Here is an 18,801-nt window from a genome sequence, read left to right as displayed (position 1 = left end):
GTCTACAGTTTTTTTTTGTTTTTGTGTTCCACCTAGTTGCAAAGCAAACATCAAACCCACAAATCAAAGCTGCAATCACACGCTCAGCAGAAATGTTGGTGCAGTCTGGTTGCAAAGACAGGTACATTACGAAGGTATGCTTCCATATTGCTAGCGAACACACACAAAGGACGACATAGAAGGAGACAGGACATCCTTCTATGTCGTCCTTTGTGTGTGTTCGCTAGCAATATGGAAGCATACAATCAATACCAACTAGCCCAGCTTAATGCATTAACATTACGAAGGTTGTGTGGACCACAGATTTAATAACGAGCCCTGGATTCATAATGATTAATTAGGGCTCATTAACATGCACTGCATGAAGATGCTGCTTCTGGAATATATGGGCTGCAGCTGGGAATTAAACTCATGAGATCAAACTCAAAAGCAAACATGGATGCTAGTGCTTTCGATACAAAAGTTGCACTGACGTGTAGGAATTTAGTTTTTTTTTTTTTTACAGCTGTAGAACCATAAACATTCAAAAGCTACTAACAGTGCACTGGCATTGAGGGAAGACAGAGGTGCATAAAACATTATTGGAAACCCAAGCAATGAAAACCCATACAGTCTTCACGGTAAAAAATGGTTCACAGCTGAAAGCAACATTCGTCCTGGCCTAAGGATTCAACCAGCACCCCTTTGTAAGCTCTGAATTTTAGATACGAGTGGGTCGGGCATACATTATGTAGTTTACACATAAAAAGCAATTCACTGTACACGCTCGTGTTAGGCTAGACTTTTTTTTTAATCTGAGTGGGAATTTTTCGGATGCGACCCATACACGAATATATATATATATATTTACATTTCAAAATGCCAGTTTCATCGCGTAATGATCACACCGCTTAATATTGTCATTTAAATTTGTTTCTTCTTTTTTCCCCTCAAAGTGATCTCACCCAGAACTTTGTGCACAACATCTACGACATTTTTTAGATTCTCGCGACCAAAAACCTGACCTCTGAAATCTGTATTTCAAGTGAGAGAGATGGTAGTTATATTTTAAAAAGTGTTAGCAACATTAAGGGCTTTGAGACCTGTGTCTCTTGCCTAAACCTGTCACAAAGGCATCAGCCAACCATCATAATGGCAGATGCTTCCACCCTTCTCCCTGTCTGATCCTGATCGTATTGCATTTGTGTTTGTGAGTCGTGGTGCAAGTGTGCTGCGTACATTCAGTTCTCTAACACCTCCAACTGTTGGCGCCAACAGAATCGTGTAGTGTTTGCAGTTCTGTGGATGATGCCATCTCCACAGTTTTGTGTGTCAGTGCATGGCCTCAGAGATTTGGCATGCCAAATCTCTGAGGCCATGGCTGGTGTGTATAGCTGCAGTGTCTAGAGTGCAGCGATGACGTTTACAAGTTTTAGGAAGGGGCGCATTTTCAGAAGATTGCTTTTGGAGGTACTTTTGCAAGGTGTTTGGCTGTCTACTGGCCACAACGGTCTCGCACTCTGCCAAGTGTGCTACCTAATACAGTAGGCCAGGAATGTTATCGCTCAGATGTCGATGCATTCTGGTGAGAATATAACTAAATGTGATTGCTATGTTCTCATTGGTCATAGTGCCACTAGATTAAGAAGTTATGGCACTGTAGGTGCTAAAAATCTGTGCTGGAGATTGTGGGTTGCAGTGCAAACATGGTGGCACGGCTATGCTTCACAGGTGCTTTGCAAAGGCGAGTGCGGCTGTTACACGAATAACTTTTGCTCAATTATTTAGACCGAAAAGGAGGGGTGCAGCCCTTACTAGAGATTATACAGTAAGTAGGGCTGTGCGAATATTCGAAAACTTAGTGCATCGAATCGCGTAGTGTTGCATTTCATTCAGGTTTCACGTGAAGCAGCCACTACTCATAAACAGGAATGTTTTTTAACAGCTTATGAATATTTCAGAACATCAACTGCACCCAATTAGGCAAAAACAATGGGGCAAAAATATGATAGCCCATTCCCGCATGCATAGTACTATAGGTACAGAACATGAGAGCTTACAGAGTGCAGCAGGTTACAGAGCCAGACTTCATTAACTATATAAAGATCACTCGCACTCTCTGCATTCTTTCTACGCAAACAACCCGCCTAATCATTCCCGATAGTTCTTTTGTGGTTTTAATGCCGAAATTTAGAATGCTATGACGTCAATATCATTTTAGATTAAATTTACAAAACAGCTGTTCAATATTCAAAAATTATTTGAAAAGCATTAGCCATTGCATTTATTTATTTATTTATCACTGTACACACAGCACCCATCATGGGCATTACAGTGGTGGGGGAAGCGGGGAGAACTAAAAGTATCAATACGTAACGCAAGTAACAACACATCCAGTATACATGAAAAAGTTAACAGTGCACTCTCATACTCTCACAACCGCGCAAATATACTTTAGCGCCTGTAGCGAAATTCAAAAAACCTCAATTCAATTTCAATCAATTTTGTTCAATTTGCTACAGGCACTCCTCAATTTGTATTAGTTATTTGTTTTTCCCTTTGCATGTAAGCCACAGAATTAGGTAACTGAATTGAGCTTTCGGCAGTAGTGAGAGAGAGCTGTACCATGGAATGACTCGCTCTCTTCGAGAACAGTTGACAGTCTGCATCGCTCCATATCTGGACTTTCCTCCATCATGCGCGGTGGTGGAGGTTCCCATTGGGATAGTGTGCAAACCTGGGGCACAGGCACAGTGCCTATGCTCCTTGGCGCTGCCCATGTCTCTCGACGCTGTTTTCGTTTCTGCAAGACGCAAACGACACCATGCGCATAGCACATGAAAAAAAAAAAAAAAAAGAGTCGGTAAGGAATGGTGCACAAGTCTCTTCTCATTCGCCACACTCTTTCCTGTCTGGTCTTTTTTTTATACTTTGTAATTTAAATGTATAATGAATACATAAAGGGGAAAACAGGGAAGAAGAATTGAGAAAGAAAAATATTTACGAAAGTTTGGTACTAGCACTTCTCTGGCCAGACACCTTACATCAGGGGTCTCAAAGATGCAGCCCAATGACCTTTCGCTAGTGGTCTGGGCCTCGCATGACTGACCTCGTCCCACATTTTTTTAAAATTCTTTTCATAAGTATAATCATCAGCTACACAGACGTGACTGGTCTCAAGCATTTTTTTTCTGTGAGGCACCCCATGTGATCACCACATGTTGAAACATTACCGTGGAGCAAAAAAATCTATATTTCAGAATTGGCGTCCGCATTTCAGTCATTCTGGCGATCAGTACGGTTATGTTTTTTGAAACCCGACGTCAAATCCCCTTCAGAAATTACCCATATATGAGATATGGGAAAGGCATTCTTTCAAACGGCAACATTATTTGACAATTTGTTCAACCTGAAATTCAACAGAAATTTTCAAGGCTTAGTGAGAATGACTGGCCTGGCTGTGTGAGAAATGGGCAGGCAGTTGTCTGCTGTCACAACAGTGTGTCAGCCCCGTAGCAAGACCTTTCTCATAATCTTTCACATAATCTGCTTGGATGCTTGAAGATTCGAGAGTGAGTCAATTTTAAGCTGGAATTTCACTCATGAATGTTGAACATACCATAACTTTTGTTCTAATGGTGTTAGAACATCCATTTTTGTTGCACTGCACACAGTTCTGATTGCAGATTATTGTGATATGCTGATTTACTTTGTATTGCACTCAGTTTAGAAATGATCTTGCTCCCCAATAGGCACATGAAATATTTTATATTTTAAAAACTACACATCATACTAGAAAAGTAATTACATATTTAAAATTAGCACACAAATATACATAAACTCCAGAAGTTTCATCAAAATCGATCAAGAAATAAAAAAACTTTTTCAAGTGCCATGTCCCCCCTTAAGTAATAATGTGTTACAGCTAAAGCAGCCCTTGAAATAAACTTTGTGTACAAACGCGGCCGCTGCGGCTATTGCACGACGTGTGCTGGGCATACCCCTGGCGGTGGTGTCTGTAAACTGACTGAGAGCAAGAATAGCAGAGTAGTTTCTGGTGATATAGTACGTTTTAATGCACAAGAATATTCCTCATACCGAAAACGATAGTTTAAAAATTGTTACAAACTCGGCTTCAGATAGTAACTTATTTATTCTTGAGCCACTGCTACACAGGCTAGACACTCCGTCGCAGCGAAGCGAGTTTGGCGAACATACTCGCTGGCAAAGTGCGCTTTGCAGCGAGCGTCACTAAGCATACCCATGTGACAGTGTGTGAATGAAACTAGCGACGAAGCACACTCCTTCAAAGCGCGCCTAAGTTGCTCCGTGTGACAGGAATATAATACTGGTACATTGAGTACCTGCTGCTGTCATGCCTCCGTGCGTTTGCAGTGCTTACCCATAAAGGCATCTCCGAACTTACACCGAGACAGTGGCCCCTTTGAATATGAATATGCTTTGCCGCACAACACTTTGGCATTGCGGCGAAGCTAGCTTTGGAATATGCTACGGCCACAAACAGATTCGCAAAAGCGCTGGTTTGAGCCTGCGAGATGATTGACGTGGCAGCGATGGTGGCTTCAATAAATGCAGTTTCGGACCTTTAATTTGAGCAGAAAGTCAGAAAAATTGGACAACAAAAAATTCAGCGTCTGCAATTTTAGACGTTTTTATGTATTGACTTCAAGAGGCTTGTGGTGGTGCTGCAAAAGCGTCAGAATCTTCAAGTATGTCAGACAAATCTCCAGTTGACTGCACATGCATTTTGTGAATGCCCATTTGCCATCAAGTCACCTCCGCCTAGCGCATTAATGCTTTTCTACTGCATCGACATGTTGACATGGATGCGATGTACACTAAAAAGGCAATACGATGTGGCGCTTGACGGATTCGTGTAGGTAAATGCCACTAAAGTAGAGGCAACAGAGTAAAAACATACCTGCCAACCTAGCGGCATGAAAATTTGGGAGACCGCGGAAAGGGGGGGTGGGGGAGCGGGGGGAGTTTTGTTGTTGTTTTTGCATATTGGAAATTATCGAGACGACTGGAGAATGACATCAGACAGGGGTTAGGATGTTTATTTTGAGTTGCTTTGTTCTTTCATCATCAGAAACTCTACTTGTTTTTGTAGTGGAGGGAACCCAACTTCTTTACTTGTGAGGGGACCCGGTTCCCATTTTCCGACAAAACGGTCCTGCGAGAACACTAACGCTTAGCGGCAAGTTGTGTTCCACAAGAAATCCCGTGAATAGGCATTCTGCGCAGATCGCACTGTCTTCGCAGCTCTTTTGGAAAAAGCTGCCAATGTTGCCCTTCCGGAGCATGAACTGCTTCTGTGCTGTTCTTATGCTTCTGTGAAGCAATGTGCACCTTTATATTGGCCTTCCCGCCATGCGACACCCTTACATCATAGGCACACGTGGTACAGAATCGGTACTTGTCACCTTTCCACGAAGTCACAAAGCACAGACTCAGCTGTGTACGAGTCCAGAAACACATGCAAGTACTTCTTTGCTTTTGACACCGCCATCTACCTCCCAACTGAGCATACAAATTGCACTTGAACTTCCTTCAAGCATGGTCGTGCTTCAAACAACGCCATCTCTAGAAAGATGTCTGCCTGCTGCGCTCATGAAAGATCTGTTTTCAGTGGTGGTAGCTAGCGATGCTTGCGGATGTCACCCGCAAAACATTTCCGCGCTCACACGGCCACCTCGATCGGCGCCGCCGCCATGGCGCGCACGCCCCCATTCCACCGAACCGACCGACCGTCATTGGCAGGTGGCGATCTGAAGTTACGGGTGTTGTTACAGGTTTCAAATTGACAACACGTCCCATTAACGCAGACACTCTCGAAGAACTCACATGAACGCTTCCTGCCCAAAGTATGCGTGGAACGGGGGCCAAAACAGACAGACGCAAAAGTTTCTCACTTTTCGGCCACTTTTCGGGAGATTCGAGATAGCATTCGTACAATCGGGAGATTAGGTCAAAATTCGGGAGTCTCCCGGACAATTCGGGAGAGTTGGCAGGTATGTAAAAAAGCTTGCCTGTGGAAGGGTGGAGACGAGCAGTTTCTTCTCCAGTGACGAAACCTTACTCCTGAGCTCGTCTATCTGGCTGTTCTTTTCCTGAAGAGCCTTGGTCAGGTTTGTTTCTTCCATGACCTGCACGCATATTCAAGTAAAGCAGTGTTCTGCTTACCATACAAAAGAACACAGAGCACAGCCTGTAGTATTCAGGCATGCACTGGCATCACTTGAAACAGCCTTGTTACAGCAACCCGTAGAGCTTCGTTATAGTTAACTAAGATATGGGAGAAATTTTCTGAGGAACGAGTCTACACCTAAAAGAAAGAAAGAAAGAGCATAAGAACAGTGGTTCGTGTGTCACCAAGAGCAAGTTATTTGTCCACTTTAATTCACTGTCCTTCTGTGTCATAGCTAAAGTCAAGGCTCTGATGGAAACCCATCTGGCCGGGACAAGCGCAGGGCCTATACAGTCAAACCTCGTTAATACGTACCCGCTTTAAGTGCACTAACGGTTAAAACGTAGTTGCGATGAATCCCCGACCGAGTCTCACAGAGCCTAATGCATTCGCTGACTGCGCCGCTGAACTTCCCGACCCCCCAATGTGCCGCCAAAGGTTTTCCATCTTCGAGAAGTGCGTAGATCGGTCGATCGCCGATTTCAGACTTCCGCGCGATTGCGACGACGCTTTTGCGAGTAAGCACCGGGAAAGAACGACGGTGAGGTGGCGGCCACCGAAGAACGCGCTGGCATGACTTATCGCCGACAACCTTATCACAATCAGTATCTTCAGATATCTGCTCGGGCTCGCGTGCAGCGCAACACTACTTTAAGCCTACTGCACGCTTTTAATAGGCGACAACCTGAACGCGCTGGGCCGCCGATCGCTGCCGCCTCATTGTGCGGGGCTGTGTTCAAGCGCACGCCGCTTTGTAGAAACGAAAGCAGCTCGCTGTTGCGGAGTTGCGCGTTGCTGGTCGCAGGCGACAAGAAACCTCTTTGCATTGACACTATCACGCTAAACGCACGCGTACCTACAGCAAGCGTAACGCTGTTGTAACCATACTGCACGCTTTTATTGGGCGACCACCCAAACCCCAAACGCGCTTCCGTCCGCTGCCAGCACCGCTAGAGCGTCGCAGAGTGCGCATCACTTGCAGGAAGTTCGTCATCGCCGCCGCCGCGTTAACTGAACCAGCTACTCGCCGCATCTGTGCACGGTCTGGAGCTAAGTGGGTACGAAGAACACTCCCACGACAAATGCGCGCGTGCAGTGCAGTGCAGCAAGCGGCCCGGAAGTGACGGCGTGAGCCGAGAAGCCCACGCGCTGCATGCAACTAGCCAGGAGACGATCGGCTCCACGCAGCCGTACCGCGTTTCACTGAAACTGTGTCAGTTTTCGTTTAGTAGCAGATCGCGGTACGGACGCACACACACATAGCCAACACTGTTCGTTCCGTCGCTATGTCGGTCACTGCGTATACCGGACCCTGTAATAGTTCCGAAATGCTCCTTGGCGTCGCCACCGCGTGCTATCGGCACTACCGGACGGTCGTGCGAGAGTGCCAGAATCTTTTCTCCACTTTGGCAAAAACAAAGAAAAGGCTTTGCAGTGGGTAGTTTAGGCAATATTTCCTGTGGCACTGTATATATTTCTTTGCTGGCGGCGATGGCATACGACAGGAGATGCAAATTTTTACTTGGTGGTTAATGCATACTACCGTTTAGTGCGTAGTTATGCGGCGTTCCCGGCAGGTACGCATCAACGAGGTTCTACTGTAGTACTTACAGATATGAAAACACTCAGAGTCAATGTACTAGCTAGCACACAGGAAATTCTTAAGGCCATTCTATGGACCTTATCAAAATGTATCAAAGGTATAACTAGAGTATCAGGATTCTGTGACTGCTTATAAGACACCTCATATAAAAGACAAGAATTGCTTTCCGGTGCATGTCTCTTATAAAGGGGTTCAACTGAACAAAGCTCCCATGCAGCGCTTCAGTTTGAGGCATCACATTATTCTTGTCAAATTTCCCTATTAATGGAAAAACACAAGAGAAGAAGTGATAAGAACATACCTTCATTTGATCCTTGAGCTCTTCAATTTGCATGTGGTAGCGGTGGATCAGAGCCTCTTTGGTAAGAATTTCGTTCACCTTTGGAGTGTTCTGTATCTTCTTGGCAGAGCTTGCAAACTGCGAAATGCAGAATACCCGAGATGAGCTGAAGGCAGCAAAAGGGTCATGCTATTCCTGATAAATGACAGGTGCACACAATGTTATTCATACAAGGAGTTATTGAATGTCACCACTATGTTCACAACAAAATCAAATAACTACTAAGTAGCCATAGTAATACGTGTTGCTGGACTAGTTGATTCCTGAATAGAGAAGGGCATATATTATGACAGGACAGTGGAAGACGACGTTTACCTATTTCGATCATACAGCATACATGTATAGGGAAACAAAGCAGTTGCAGAGACAACATCAAGCATCGAACGCTAGGAATAACAGTCCTCTTATCATACGCGAAGGGATTAGGGCTACCTTTCTATGAACAAGTATTCATTTCTACGCAACACAACAGAAGTGTTACCGATATATATTTATTTTTTATATAGAACACTCATCAACTCATGCGTGAGCGTGTCACCACTCTTACCCAGAATTCAGACGTGAAAGCAAAGGCTCGCACTCGCATGACCAGCAATGCGACAGTAAATGCAATATGACGTCATTCTGAAGTGATTGCTGGTGTAATTATGCTCTATCACTGATGCACTGGCTTGTCAGTCCGATATAAACCTTTCAGTAATGATACAGATACTGGTGATACAATGTTAAAGGACGCTTTTATAGCACCAAAAATGCCAATGACAAAAACTATATAACTTATCACCTTGAGTGTCCTGAGTGTCTGCTCCATGCAGCAAGGGTTCACTGTGCATACAATGGCAGTGTGTGAATTGCCACCCAGGGAGTTTCTAAGAATGCGAGTCAGCTTAGAGTCCCTGAAGTTGATGTGACCTCTGAAAAGAAAATTGGTGCATGCGCTTAGTTAAAATTACCAAATTAAAGGAGCAATGATACAAAATTTCGAAAGCGAGATAATGAGTGAAATAGATGTATGTGGAGCCATACACAACATCTACGAAATATCAAGGGCCAATATAGCCTAGAACATATTTAAAATCAATTTTAATGTGCATGCCGCGCAGTTGAGTGAGATGAGAGCACCTCGCGACGCCGACATCAACGCGGTGGATATGTAAACAAACCTACATCACAAGTGTGTTGGCTGGTTGCTGGTTGTGCCCTTGCGCTTGTGCTACCTGCCATTTCTTCCTCCGTGCCTGCGGCTTTGCGTGTGCTGGTTGTGCTCCCTTTCGCTGTTCGCTTGTCGTGCCATTTGGCAGATGTTATGGCCCACTCACGCTAGCGGCAAGCCTGCCGCAATGGCGTGGTGCCGCAGAACATCGGCCGTCGCCGCACGCGCGAGAGCTGTCCAACGTACACGGCAAGCTTCTCCAGCGAGGCATTCGCGCCTCCGAAAAACATGGCCGCACTGCCAAAAGCGGTTGTCGTCCACTTCGAATCTATCAAGTGGCCGCCGTGCGCTCTGTAGCGTGTAAGCTCCGAACTGATGCTTCCATTTGCTGTAAATTCATGTCCTTAAGCTTCGACAGCAATGTATTCATCCCAATTCGGCGCCGTTTTTGAGAGCCGTTTTGAGAGCCATCGATGCTGTAGGGTTAACGAGTCGAAATGGGCGCTTCCAAATGCTCGGAGGACCTAGATTACGCGTTTGTTAGTTGTTTCTAATCCTCCATAGCTGGCGCCACTTGACCTAGTGCCACCTTGGGGTCGCTTTATTTCGTTGTACGCGACGCCTTTTTTAATGCCGGACAGACTAAAACGCTCTATTGACTGCTAGAACCATGCCTGGCAACGACACGGACGACGTCAGCACTTCTAGCGTGAAAAACGCGGATCAAAAAGCAAGCAGCTCGAAGCATCCCGCGTCAGACGAACTGGCGTAGCAGACAAACCGCAAGTGCAGCGCCCGCCGCACCCGCTCTCACGCGTCGCCTACGTCACTATTTTGCGTGGTCACGTGGCCAGCTGTGTTTACCCGTCCTCCGGAAGTAGTGCTGCCTAGCTCGGTGCTCTTTGAAACCGAAACTGCAACTGGGCGCTCTAAAAACGTCGCTAAATAAATAACCGTCGCGCACTTGCACAAACGAGGTTCGCAGCCATGATAAGTGGGTCATAAGCTAGCTATTGCAACAAAAAAAAAAAAAAAAAACAAGGTGCAAAATTTTTGTATCAGTGCTCTTTTAAAGAAAAATAAGATCAAGAAAACCATGCAATTAGTATCTATGCACAGATAAAGGAACACGCAATCTCATCCCTGTAGTTTTTTATAGAATATACGCAGCTGTACCTTGTGCCCCAGAATTCCATCAAAAATTCTCCAAACTAGTTTTTTACAGTGCCCGACATCTGCTTGCAAACTAATAACAGCTCCAAAATAAAAAGCAACAGAGTAATATGCTTATTCCGAGAATGAAAGCTACAATGCAGCTAGAAAATAACAATGCGACAGCTTCAAAGTAAGCACAGAAGGAATGACATAACACTGAGTTTAATGCGGTTATCATCTACCTCTCAGGCTCCCACTCACAGAGTCACAGGACCAGCAATGTGCCACTAAACGCAATGCGACATTATTCTTAAAGGGACACTAAAGGCAAATAACAATTTATGTCAGAGTGAAAGCCCAATGTATGACAACTTCTAAAACGGCAATAATATCAACAGCAGTGCCCTACTTACCGAGAAATTAAGCTAAATGTATCACATGATGAGCGCCACGAGTGGGACATTTTCGAAGTGATCCCGATGACGTAGGGAAGTCGGCCTACAATAAATCACTAGTAATCAAACTAGCAGCAGTAAAAAAAGAACATTCCGAGCATCAAAACACGCAATAAAATGCTGTTTGTTCGTTTCCACTTGATTCATGGAAAACAAAACCTCCGTGGCGTTGCCATGGGGAACGGCGCGCGTGGTTCAAAGGTTCCGTTTTCGCCGAGCTGTGCCTCGCCCGTCTCAGTGGTAGTTTCGGGATCGCGTACTGCCGTGCGTGTTTTGCGTGCTCGTGAAAGTCGCTCTGACAGGAAGTTCGACAAAATGCCGCATTCGTGTGATATTGCCGGATGCCCGAATGGTGCACAACGCCAGCACTGCAGCAAGGAAACCGGTGTGTCTTTTCACTGGGTGCCGCGGAATGAACCCTTACGCTTGAAGTGGCTTAGTGTCATGCCATTGCGCCAGTGTGCTAAACAGTCAAAACCTCTGCGTGTGTGCTCGCTGCACTTTCGTACTGAGGATTACGAGACCAACCGCAACTTGGTGACGGCTTTGAATGTGCCCATCTGAGCAAGTCTTTGCCGCAGCGCCGTTGTTGCTACTGTGGGTCCCGCTACTTCCGCTCGGCTGCTACTAGTGTCGGCGGCCGCGCAGTAAAAGCGGGCAACGTTGGGCACGGCAGCAGTGACGTATGAGAGTCGTATTTTCAGGCGGGAGATTTGAAGCGCGCTAACGCGATGCGGACCACTAAAAACGTGATTTTATTTCAAAATAAGCACTTCCTTGGCACAAAAGCAGCGCTACGAGGTTTCTGGACCGCTATTTCAACAATCAACGTCGACTTAATATTTGCCTTTAGTGTCCCTTTAAGTCACACCTGGTGTTACTGTGCTCTATTACTGATGCACTGGCATGTCAGTCCAATATTAACTAGAGCTGTGCGAATAGCAAAATTTTGGGTGTGAAGCGAATTCGAATATTGAAGTGGGAGTGCGAATCGAATCGAATATTTTTCGAATATTTCTAGAATATTTTTCGAATACTTCGAAGTGCAATTGCAGAAAAAAAAAGGTTAGAGAGGATTCCTAAGCATATTCTTATGAGATAGCAACATGAAAGTTTCTTTTTGCTAGGTTGATGAAGCACTGGCAGGGCGGTGTTTCATAGTTGTCTTATCAAGAATGAGGCAATGTAGAGGCTGAATTCTATTATACCCTAGTTACACGGGCACACTAACCTCAGTTACGACGAACCTCAGTTGCAGCAAACCGCGGTTACAATCGCGGTTACAACTGAGGTCGTCAATCTCGGTTTGGGGCAACCACGGTTAGTGGCATAACTGCAGTTAGGCTTTCCGTCTAAAACTGGATGTAACCGCGGTATGCTGCAACTGAGGTTCGCCGTAACTGAGGTTAGCGTGCCCGTGTAACAACGGTATTAATGTACACGATTTGGTGCAACCAAAGTGTTGCCGACAACACTTTACACGTGATGGGCAAAGATGTCATTTCCTCAGCCTCTCCTCCTCTTTCAACTTCTGTGGAAGCCCAAGTGATGTGGCGGACAAGGGTGTGCTCCCTTCAAGTCCGGAGTTCCAAATCTGCCTCGCAGATGTCAATATATAAGAACATCTGAAATTTTGGATGCTAAAAAGCTTTGGCTTCCGATTTTTCGACTTCCTGCCCAAATTTAAGCTCCAAAACAGCATTAATTGAGCCCCCACCTCTGCCACATCTTTCATCTCCATGTTGGAACCAGCGTTTTCTTGAGTTAGTACATCTGCGACCGTAGCAGAGTTTGAAAGGCAGCTTTGCCGCAATACCGGGTTTTGATGAGGTGAAGCACATTGAAAATCTAGGGACCACTTTTAAACGGACGTTGACTGTCTTGGCAAAGTTCGACCGTAACGGAGCTTGAAAGGCAGCTTTGCCACAATACGAGAGTGTAATGAGATGAAGCATATTGAAAATCTGAAGGGGTCACTTTCAATCTGACGTTGACTGTATTTGTTTTTGGGAAGTTCGAATAGTTGGAATAGTAAAATTCCAGTGCGAATTGAATCGAATAGCAAACACTATTCAAAAAATATTCGAACTTTCGAATATTCGCACATCCCTAATATAAACCCTTCAATCACAGCTCAACAGAAGCCAAAATTTTTGTCACCCTCAGTCTTGCAAAACATGCAGTAGTAGAATATGGACAAAAGAGCATACTCTGCAAAGGGTTCTTTATTTTTTTGTTAAAATAGAATAATTCCCAATTATTGCTGTTTATACAGCCGAAAAGACAATCAGTGAAGTCAGCTCACCAAGCAATATATGTGCCACATGGTGCTCATTCACAAAAATATTTTTACTCTTCCATCTCAACAGTGTCACTGTTTCACCAGTTTCATGGCAATGTGAACGAGGCAACAAAACAAGCTACACAGTCACATTGAAACAAAAGGCAGCTATCATAAAAGGGCTGTTGCACCTTCCGAGTCATGCGATTCTGATGTGCAACATAACTTGACACTCATTTTCTGCAGTGAGCAAAAACGAATGTCAAGTAATCTATGACATTAAGGAAACTATTAACAAAAGGCTATTACATCAAAAGACTAATTTACCAGATGAATCCACAATTTCTTTATGTTTCAAAAAAGCAGTGTGCAAGCTGCAATTTTCATCCTCGTGGCTCCCTCCAAATCTGGCTGCAGCGCAGGACCGTATCTTTATTAGAGGTGCATGTGCTTTTCACTGCCCTACAACTAATACATGCCACCATGGGCAAACAACAACTTTTTTGGCAGTCAGCTTAACGGCAAGAGATTGTCCACCCATCAAAATATAGCCAGCGAGTTTGATGCAAGCACATGGACTGCAGTAAATCCAACGTTATCCTGTTGACTGAAAAATGTAGCAAATGAGAACACATTTTTCTCACAAAAATGTCTCTCACAGCACCAACCTCCAACATTCACCCGCAATTTTATGATCTTAAAGTATTGAAAAAGCTTTTTGCTGCCACCCCCCCTACTGAAGATAGATTTCCCACAATCCAATTCTGTATTGTGCGACATGACTGCACATGGAAGACCAAAGTCAGAAGTAAATTATGGAATAGTACAATGTACGACATTACCTTTCTCCTCGGCTGAGTTTGGAAATTACTTGCGTGAGAAACGAGAGAGAGACGTTGATGCGGGAGCTCTCTCGAAAACGCTCTCCAGAGTCCCCGCACTGTTCCGAACGTTCAGACCCCGCCAGGTCTACCAGGTTCTGCACAAAGCGTCAAACGGATTTTAGAGTGTACCACCGTTGCTTGGGCCACCCAAGCAACGTCAATGGCTATTTCGGCACACATGCCAACTGCCAAACCTTAAAATTCGTACAATGTCCGTGGACATGACGGTGAAGAGAGGAGGGCCAGAATTCTATAAGGTTTTTATATAAGGCATACAAACTTTCCATAAAGTTTGCTCAATACATTTTGTGACGTGTATAGGCACTGTATTAAAGGGGCTATTACAGTCACCCATAAATATGTGGTTTTCAGTGAAAATAGAAAATAGAAGATGGCTACAAGCTGCGCTGACTAACACTCCCAAGTTTAAATGCACAGATATACCCAATAAAGTGGATGGGAAGATGACTGCCATTGTAGCTCAATTGGCAGAGAATCGGATGCAATATTCGAAGGTTGCAGGTTCGGTACCTGCCGGTGACAAGTTGTCTATTCGTCCACTTTAATTTCTTCACATTTATATCATACTTTACTCCAAATAATGTTCCCTGTACTTTCCTTGGCTTGATTGTCTGTTGGTTTTCATTAAAGTTGTGTCTAACAAAGAAAAAGGAGCCCTTAAAATTCCCCTTCTTTTGTACCTACCATTTAGGTGACCTTGCAGATAAGTGAAATTACTTTTTTTTTATGAACCATCTCTGTGCATTCTCATCTATGTTTTTACTTCCCGTTTAATCTTCTATCCTGTTCATATTTTTAAGCATTAGGAAGTTGAGCCATTATTATTAGACAATAAAGCTTTTCATTTTTTGCTCAGGAAAGAAAAAAAGCTGTGCCACATTGGCAGAGCTGTAGTATTTGCTTTCTCTTTTTTCTCAGAGAACAGACGAAGATCACTCACCAATTGGCCGACCGCGACAGCACCATCTGTTCCATCCCTGAGACTGCTTTCAATCACCTGCATGCAAACAGGAGAAAACTGAGTCAAATCATCTAACACAGGTGAACTTGGAAAGAAGCTGGAAACCAGGAGAAAGACGCGCGCACGCGCACACACACACACACACTCTAAAACCACGATGATACATTCCCATTCATTATTTTTTCACTCGCATTTACAACTCGCTTCAGGCAATTGTTACCAGATGTTACACACTTCTGGATCATGTTTTACATTCCTGCAGTCCCCTAGGAAATGTATAGAGATATGTAATTCTTTTCATGGAGACTGCGATTCACAGTTAAACTCTTACACGCGATATCGCTCAGTGCAGGCCATGCCCGATTGTATGAAAACCTTCTCCAACGTTTCTGCGTGTTCTACGCAGATTGCACACGCGTGGCCGAGTTCATTCTTTAACACTTTCGTGACCGCACCTATTCCCATCAATAGTATGCTATTGATGACTTCAAGATCAAGTTTTGGCACTCTCTGAGCGGTTCTGGACAGCTAACGCAATAGAAAGCATAAAATAACATGTTTTTTATCAGTTTTGTTTGAGAGTTTGTTTTTTCCACCGTGGGGAGATTTTTAAAGCTCGTTCACAGTTGGGTGGGTAAGCGCTCGTTTCAGACTTCGCGTCGACGCCGCTCGCGGGTGCTCCACAGAAACGGCGAATTTCGACGGATTCCGATCAATATGAGTGGGAATCTCTGGATGATGGTAGCACCACAGACACGGAAGACGACTTCGATTCGCCAGGCTTAAGTACGGACAGCGAAAGTGCGTCAAACCTCCCCGGAACATCAGCAGCTATCCACCGTTAAGTTTTGTCTTCTCCTCGGGTCGTTTTATCGCTGCCGCGCGTCGATGTAAACGTATCCGGTGCGTTCTTAAAATAACAGCTGTTATCTGCAAGGTGTTAACTTCATTCGGGCGGGATCATTTGGCGCCGGCTGCAGAAAGAGCGCAATTCTCTTCGCGAAGACGGCGCGGACTTTGACCCAACGCTCCGGTGTGCTGCGCGGCGGCGTCTTCGTGTTGTGTTTTACCGCAGAAGTCGTCAGATATGCAACCACACAGATAAGTATGCGTGGATGCATACTTTCGAAAAGCCAACATACCTCCATAGGTCGGCAAAAAATGTGGAGCTCACTCAGACTCACTCACGAAGCTTATCTTAGCCTCAGGGCTCACTCGGACTCAGACTTAGCAAACGTTTTCTCATCCGGACTCACTCGGACTCAGACTCACCAAAATTTTATTCACTCGAACTCACTCAGACTCAGACTCACGACTCGATCCGAGTCTGAGTGAGTCGACTCGCGAGTCCGTTAGCATTTAAATATCCTTTTTCTACCATAATGTCAATGCTCTTTAATGCCAATATCTCGCATAATCGGTGCGCTACTTAGCACCTTTTGATCTCGTAAATTCAAATACGAGTTATCTGAGTTTGCAGTTCAATAAAGACGTTTTTATTGAAAGTCATGACTCACACGAGATAGTTTTATCACTAACTTCCAGTGAAAAAGTTTGCGAGGGGAGGTCAAGGCACCTCCTGCCCCGCTGCCTCCTCAACTCACGCCTCTGATCAATAAATACTGAACTGACGTATGAACGGTAGCGCGTTGAAGTATGCGGGAGTATACGGGAGTATAAACGTGAGCTTACATAGGGCTGATAGTAATGCTAAAGTTGAGTAGATAGGACCATAGGTCGGCAAAAAATGTGGAGCTCACTCAGACTCACTCATGCAATATATTTTGCTCTTAGGGCTCACTCGGACTCAGACTCACCAAAATGTTTCCCAACCGAACTCACTCGGACTCAGACTCACAAAAGCTTTGCTCACCCGGACTCACTCAGACTCAGACTGAGTGAGGTGAGTCGACTCATGAGTGAGTTTGCCGACCTATGAGTGAGAGGGACGGATTCATGGAGGGAGGTTACTGAAGAGAAGATGAGGAAGTTCGTCTCACTCCATGGTAATCGTTCAAGTCCCGCGCTTGCATTGGTGTTGGTGTCGACGACACATATTTCGAGGCCTTCGTCCACCGTCAGTGATGCCACGGAAAAGGTTCAAGGCTTCTTGAGTGTCTCTGATCTGAAGAAGACGACCGTCGCATCCCACGAAAATCTTCACCACGTGTCTTCTCCATTGCAACACATGAACGATTTTTCTACGCTATCTTTTAACCCCGTCGGAACCTTTCAGTGGATGAGAAAATGGTGAAATGTGAAGGTCGGTGTGGTATTCGGCAGTATATGAGAGGGAAAGAGGTCAAATGAGGGGACAATTATGGATTTTTGCAGATTTGGAGCAGGCTACACTGTTCATTTCAACAAATACACAGGAAAATTGCAAACTATGCTAGGAAAGTTGAACAGAAAAAATTTTTTTTCCCCAAAACATGCGCAGCCAGCCTTTGTTTCACCGCGTCGAGAACCTGCATCGCATGGTGGCATGATAGGCACTAGTGCCTATATTCTTGTATTTATGTAAATAATCTTTGTACTTGCAGAGCTTATATTTCCACTATTATTCTACGAGGGCTTTGCGTTCAAACATATATTTCGATTTTTTTAAATGTTTAACCTTTGCAGAGTAGCATTGATGTTTTTATGAATCTTTCTTTCTTTTTAATGCATTTTTCTTTGATAATTTTTTTATGTTCGAAATAAATACGTTGTTTGAAATTAACACTGTTGGAAAGTCCAATTCTTCCTCTATCGTTTGATACCCTACACTTTAGCATCAAGTATATTCTGTGGCAGGAAAAAAATATTTCCTGGACTAGCCAAAAACAACAGATTTTTCCGTGGTCACGAAAGTGTTAACTTGTACAAGCACCAACGATAATGCTGGAACGGACAATTACATGTATATGAAAGCCAATGCATTTCACTGCATATCGGATACAGTCAACAACTGTGTTTCCATTAAGATTGTACTCTGTGCATTTCATTTCGCTGGGCGTAGGTTCATTCAGTAAAGAGTGCAATCACTGCTGTTATGACCTGCGTGCTTCACCGTCACAACTATGTGACAGTATTAATATGGTTGGCCTGCATTTTTTAGATCTTTTGTTCTTTTTCAGTCAGAACTTCTAGTAATATAATTATTTGTTTCATTCACACTTCGTCTCTGTTGAATTTAACATCAGAATTTTTAACAACTTCCTGAACAATTATTCCTGCCACACAAGACATCTAAGAAAGAGAAAATTGGCATCCACCTGTTGTAGCAAAAAGCTACAAAGAAATCCATGCGGATTCTCAAAGACAATTGCTTCCTAGCTGGTGAAAATTTTTCTGGGGCGGTCGCTCTACCAATTCAGCTAACCAGGAGGCCAGCAATTGGAAGCACTAGGGTGAATTAGTAGACAACTCGAAGAACATCGACAATGAATTATGGCAAATCGGTTCTGAAAAATCCCAAAGGGTGGAGGTAGGGTTAGAAATTATTTGTACAAGGGAGCTTTGATTTCTGAGCAATCAGTATGAATTTCCTTGTAGCTTTGTGATACAAACTGGTGGACGTGAATTCTCTCTTTCCTGACCATTCATCCAACTTGCAGTATTCTGTAGAACTGTACTGCCAAAACAACAAACAACAAGTTTAAGTACAATGGCATGTGTTCACAACATACATATATGCAAGCTTTTAAACAAGATGGTAAAACATTAAAGACATAAGAATGAGTGCATTTACAATGGTAAGAAATTGTTTGCCACAA

General features: G+C 44.2%; 1 protein-coding gene across 7 annotated transcripts in view; it reads right to left on the bottom strand.

Moving 5' to 3' along the window:
• Positions 1 to 18,801, bottom strand: part of LOC119387696 (kinesin-like protein KIF27) — a 124,227-nt gene that overhangs the window by 10,936 nt on the left and 94,490 nt on the right. For 5 of the 7 annotated variants that reach the window (XM_049413613.1, XM_037655175.2, XM_049413615.1 and 2 more), the window contains 6 exons: positions 15,023 to 15,079; positions 14,020 to 14,156; positions 8,918 to 9,047; positions 8,095 to 8,211; positions 6,033 to 6,149; positions 2,605 to 2,782 (listed from right to left, as the gene is read on the bottom strand). In XM_049413613.1, coding sequence (XP_049269570.1) covers positions 2,605 to 2,782; positions 6,033 to 6,149; positions 8,095 to 8,211; positions 8,918 to 9,047; positions 14,020 to 14,156; positions 15,023 to 15,079 — 736 coding nt within the window. The remainder of the gene's footprint in view (positions 1 to 2,604; positions 2,783 to 6,032; positions 6,150 to 8,094; positions 8,212 to 8,917; positions 9,048 to 14,019; positions 14,157 to 15,022; positions 15,080 to 18,801) is intronic. The other 2 variants (XM_049413614.1, XM_049413611.1) reach the window with 2 other exon arrangements.

The sequence above is a fragment of the Rhipicephalus sanguineus genome, chromosome 3 (genome assembly GCF_013339695.2).
Source record: "Rhipicephalus sanguineus isolate Rsan-2018 chromosome 3, BIME_Rsan_1.4, whole genome shotgun sequence".
Taxonomy (NCBI): domain Eukaryota; kingdom Metazoa; phylum Arthropoda; class Arachnida; order Ixodida; family Ixodidae; genus Rhipicephalus; species Rhipicephalus sanguineus.
This window is presented reverse-complemented; position numbering and strand designations above follow the sequence as displayed.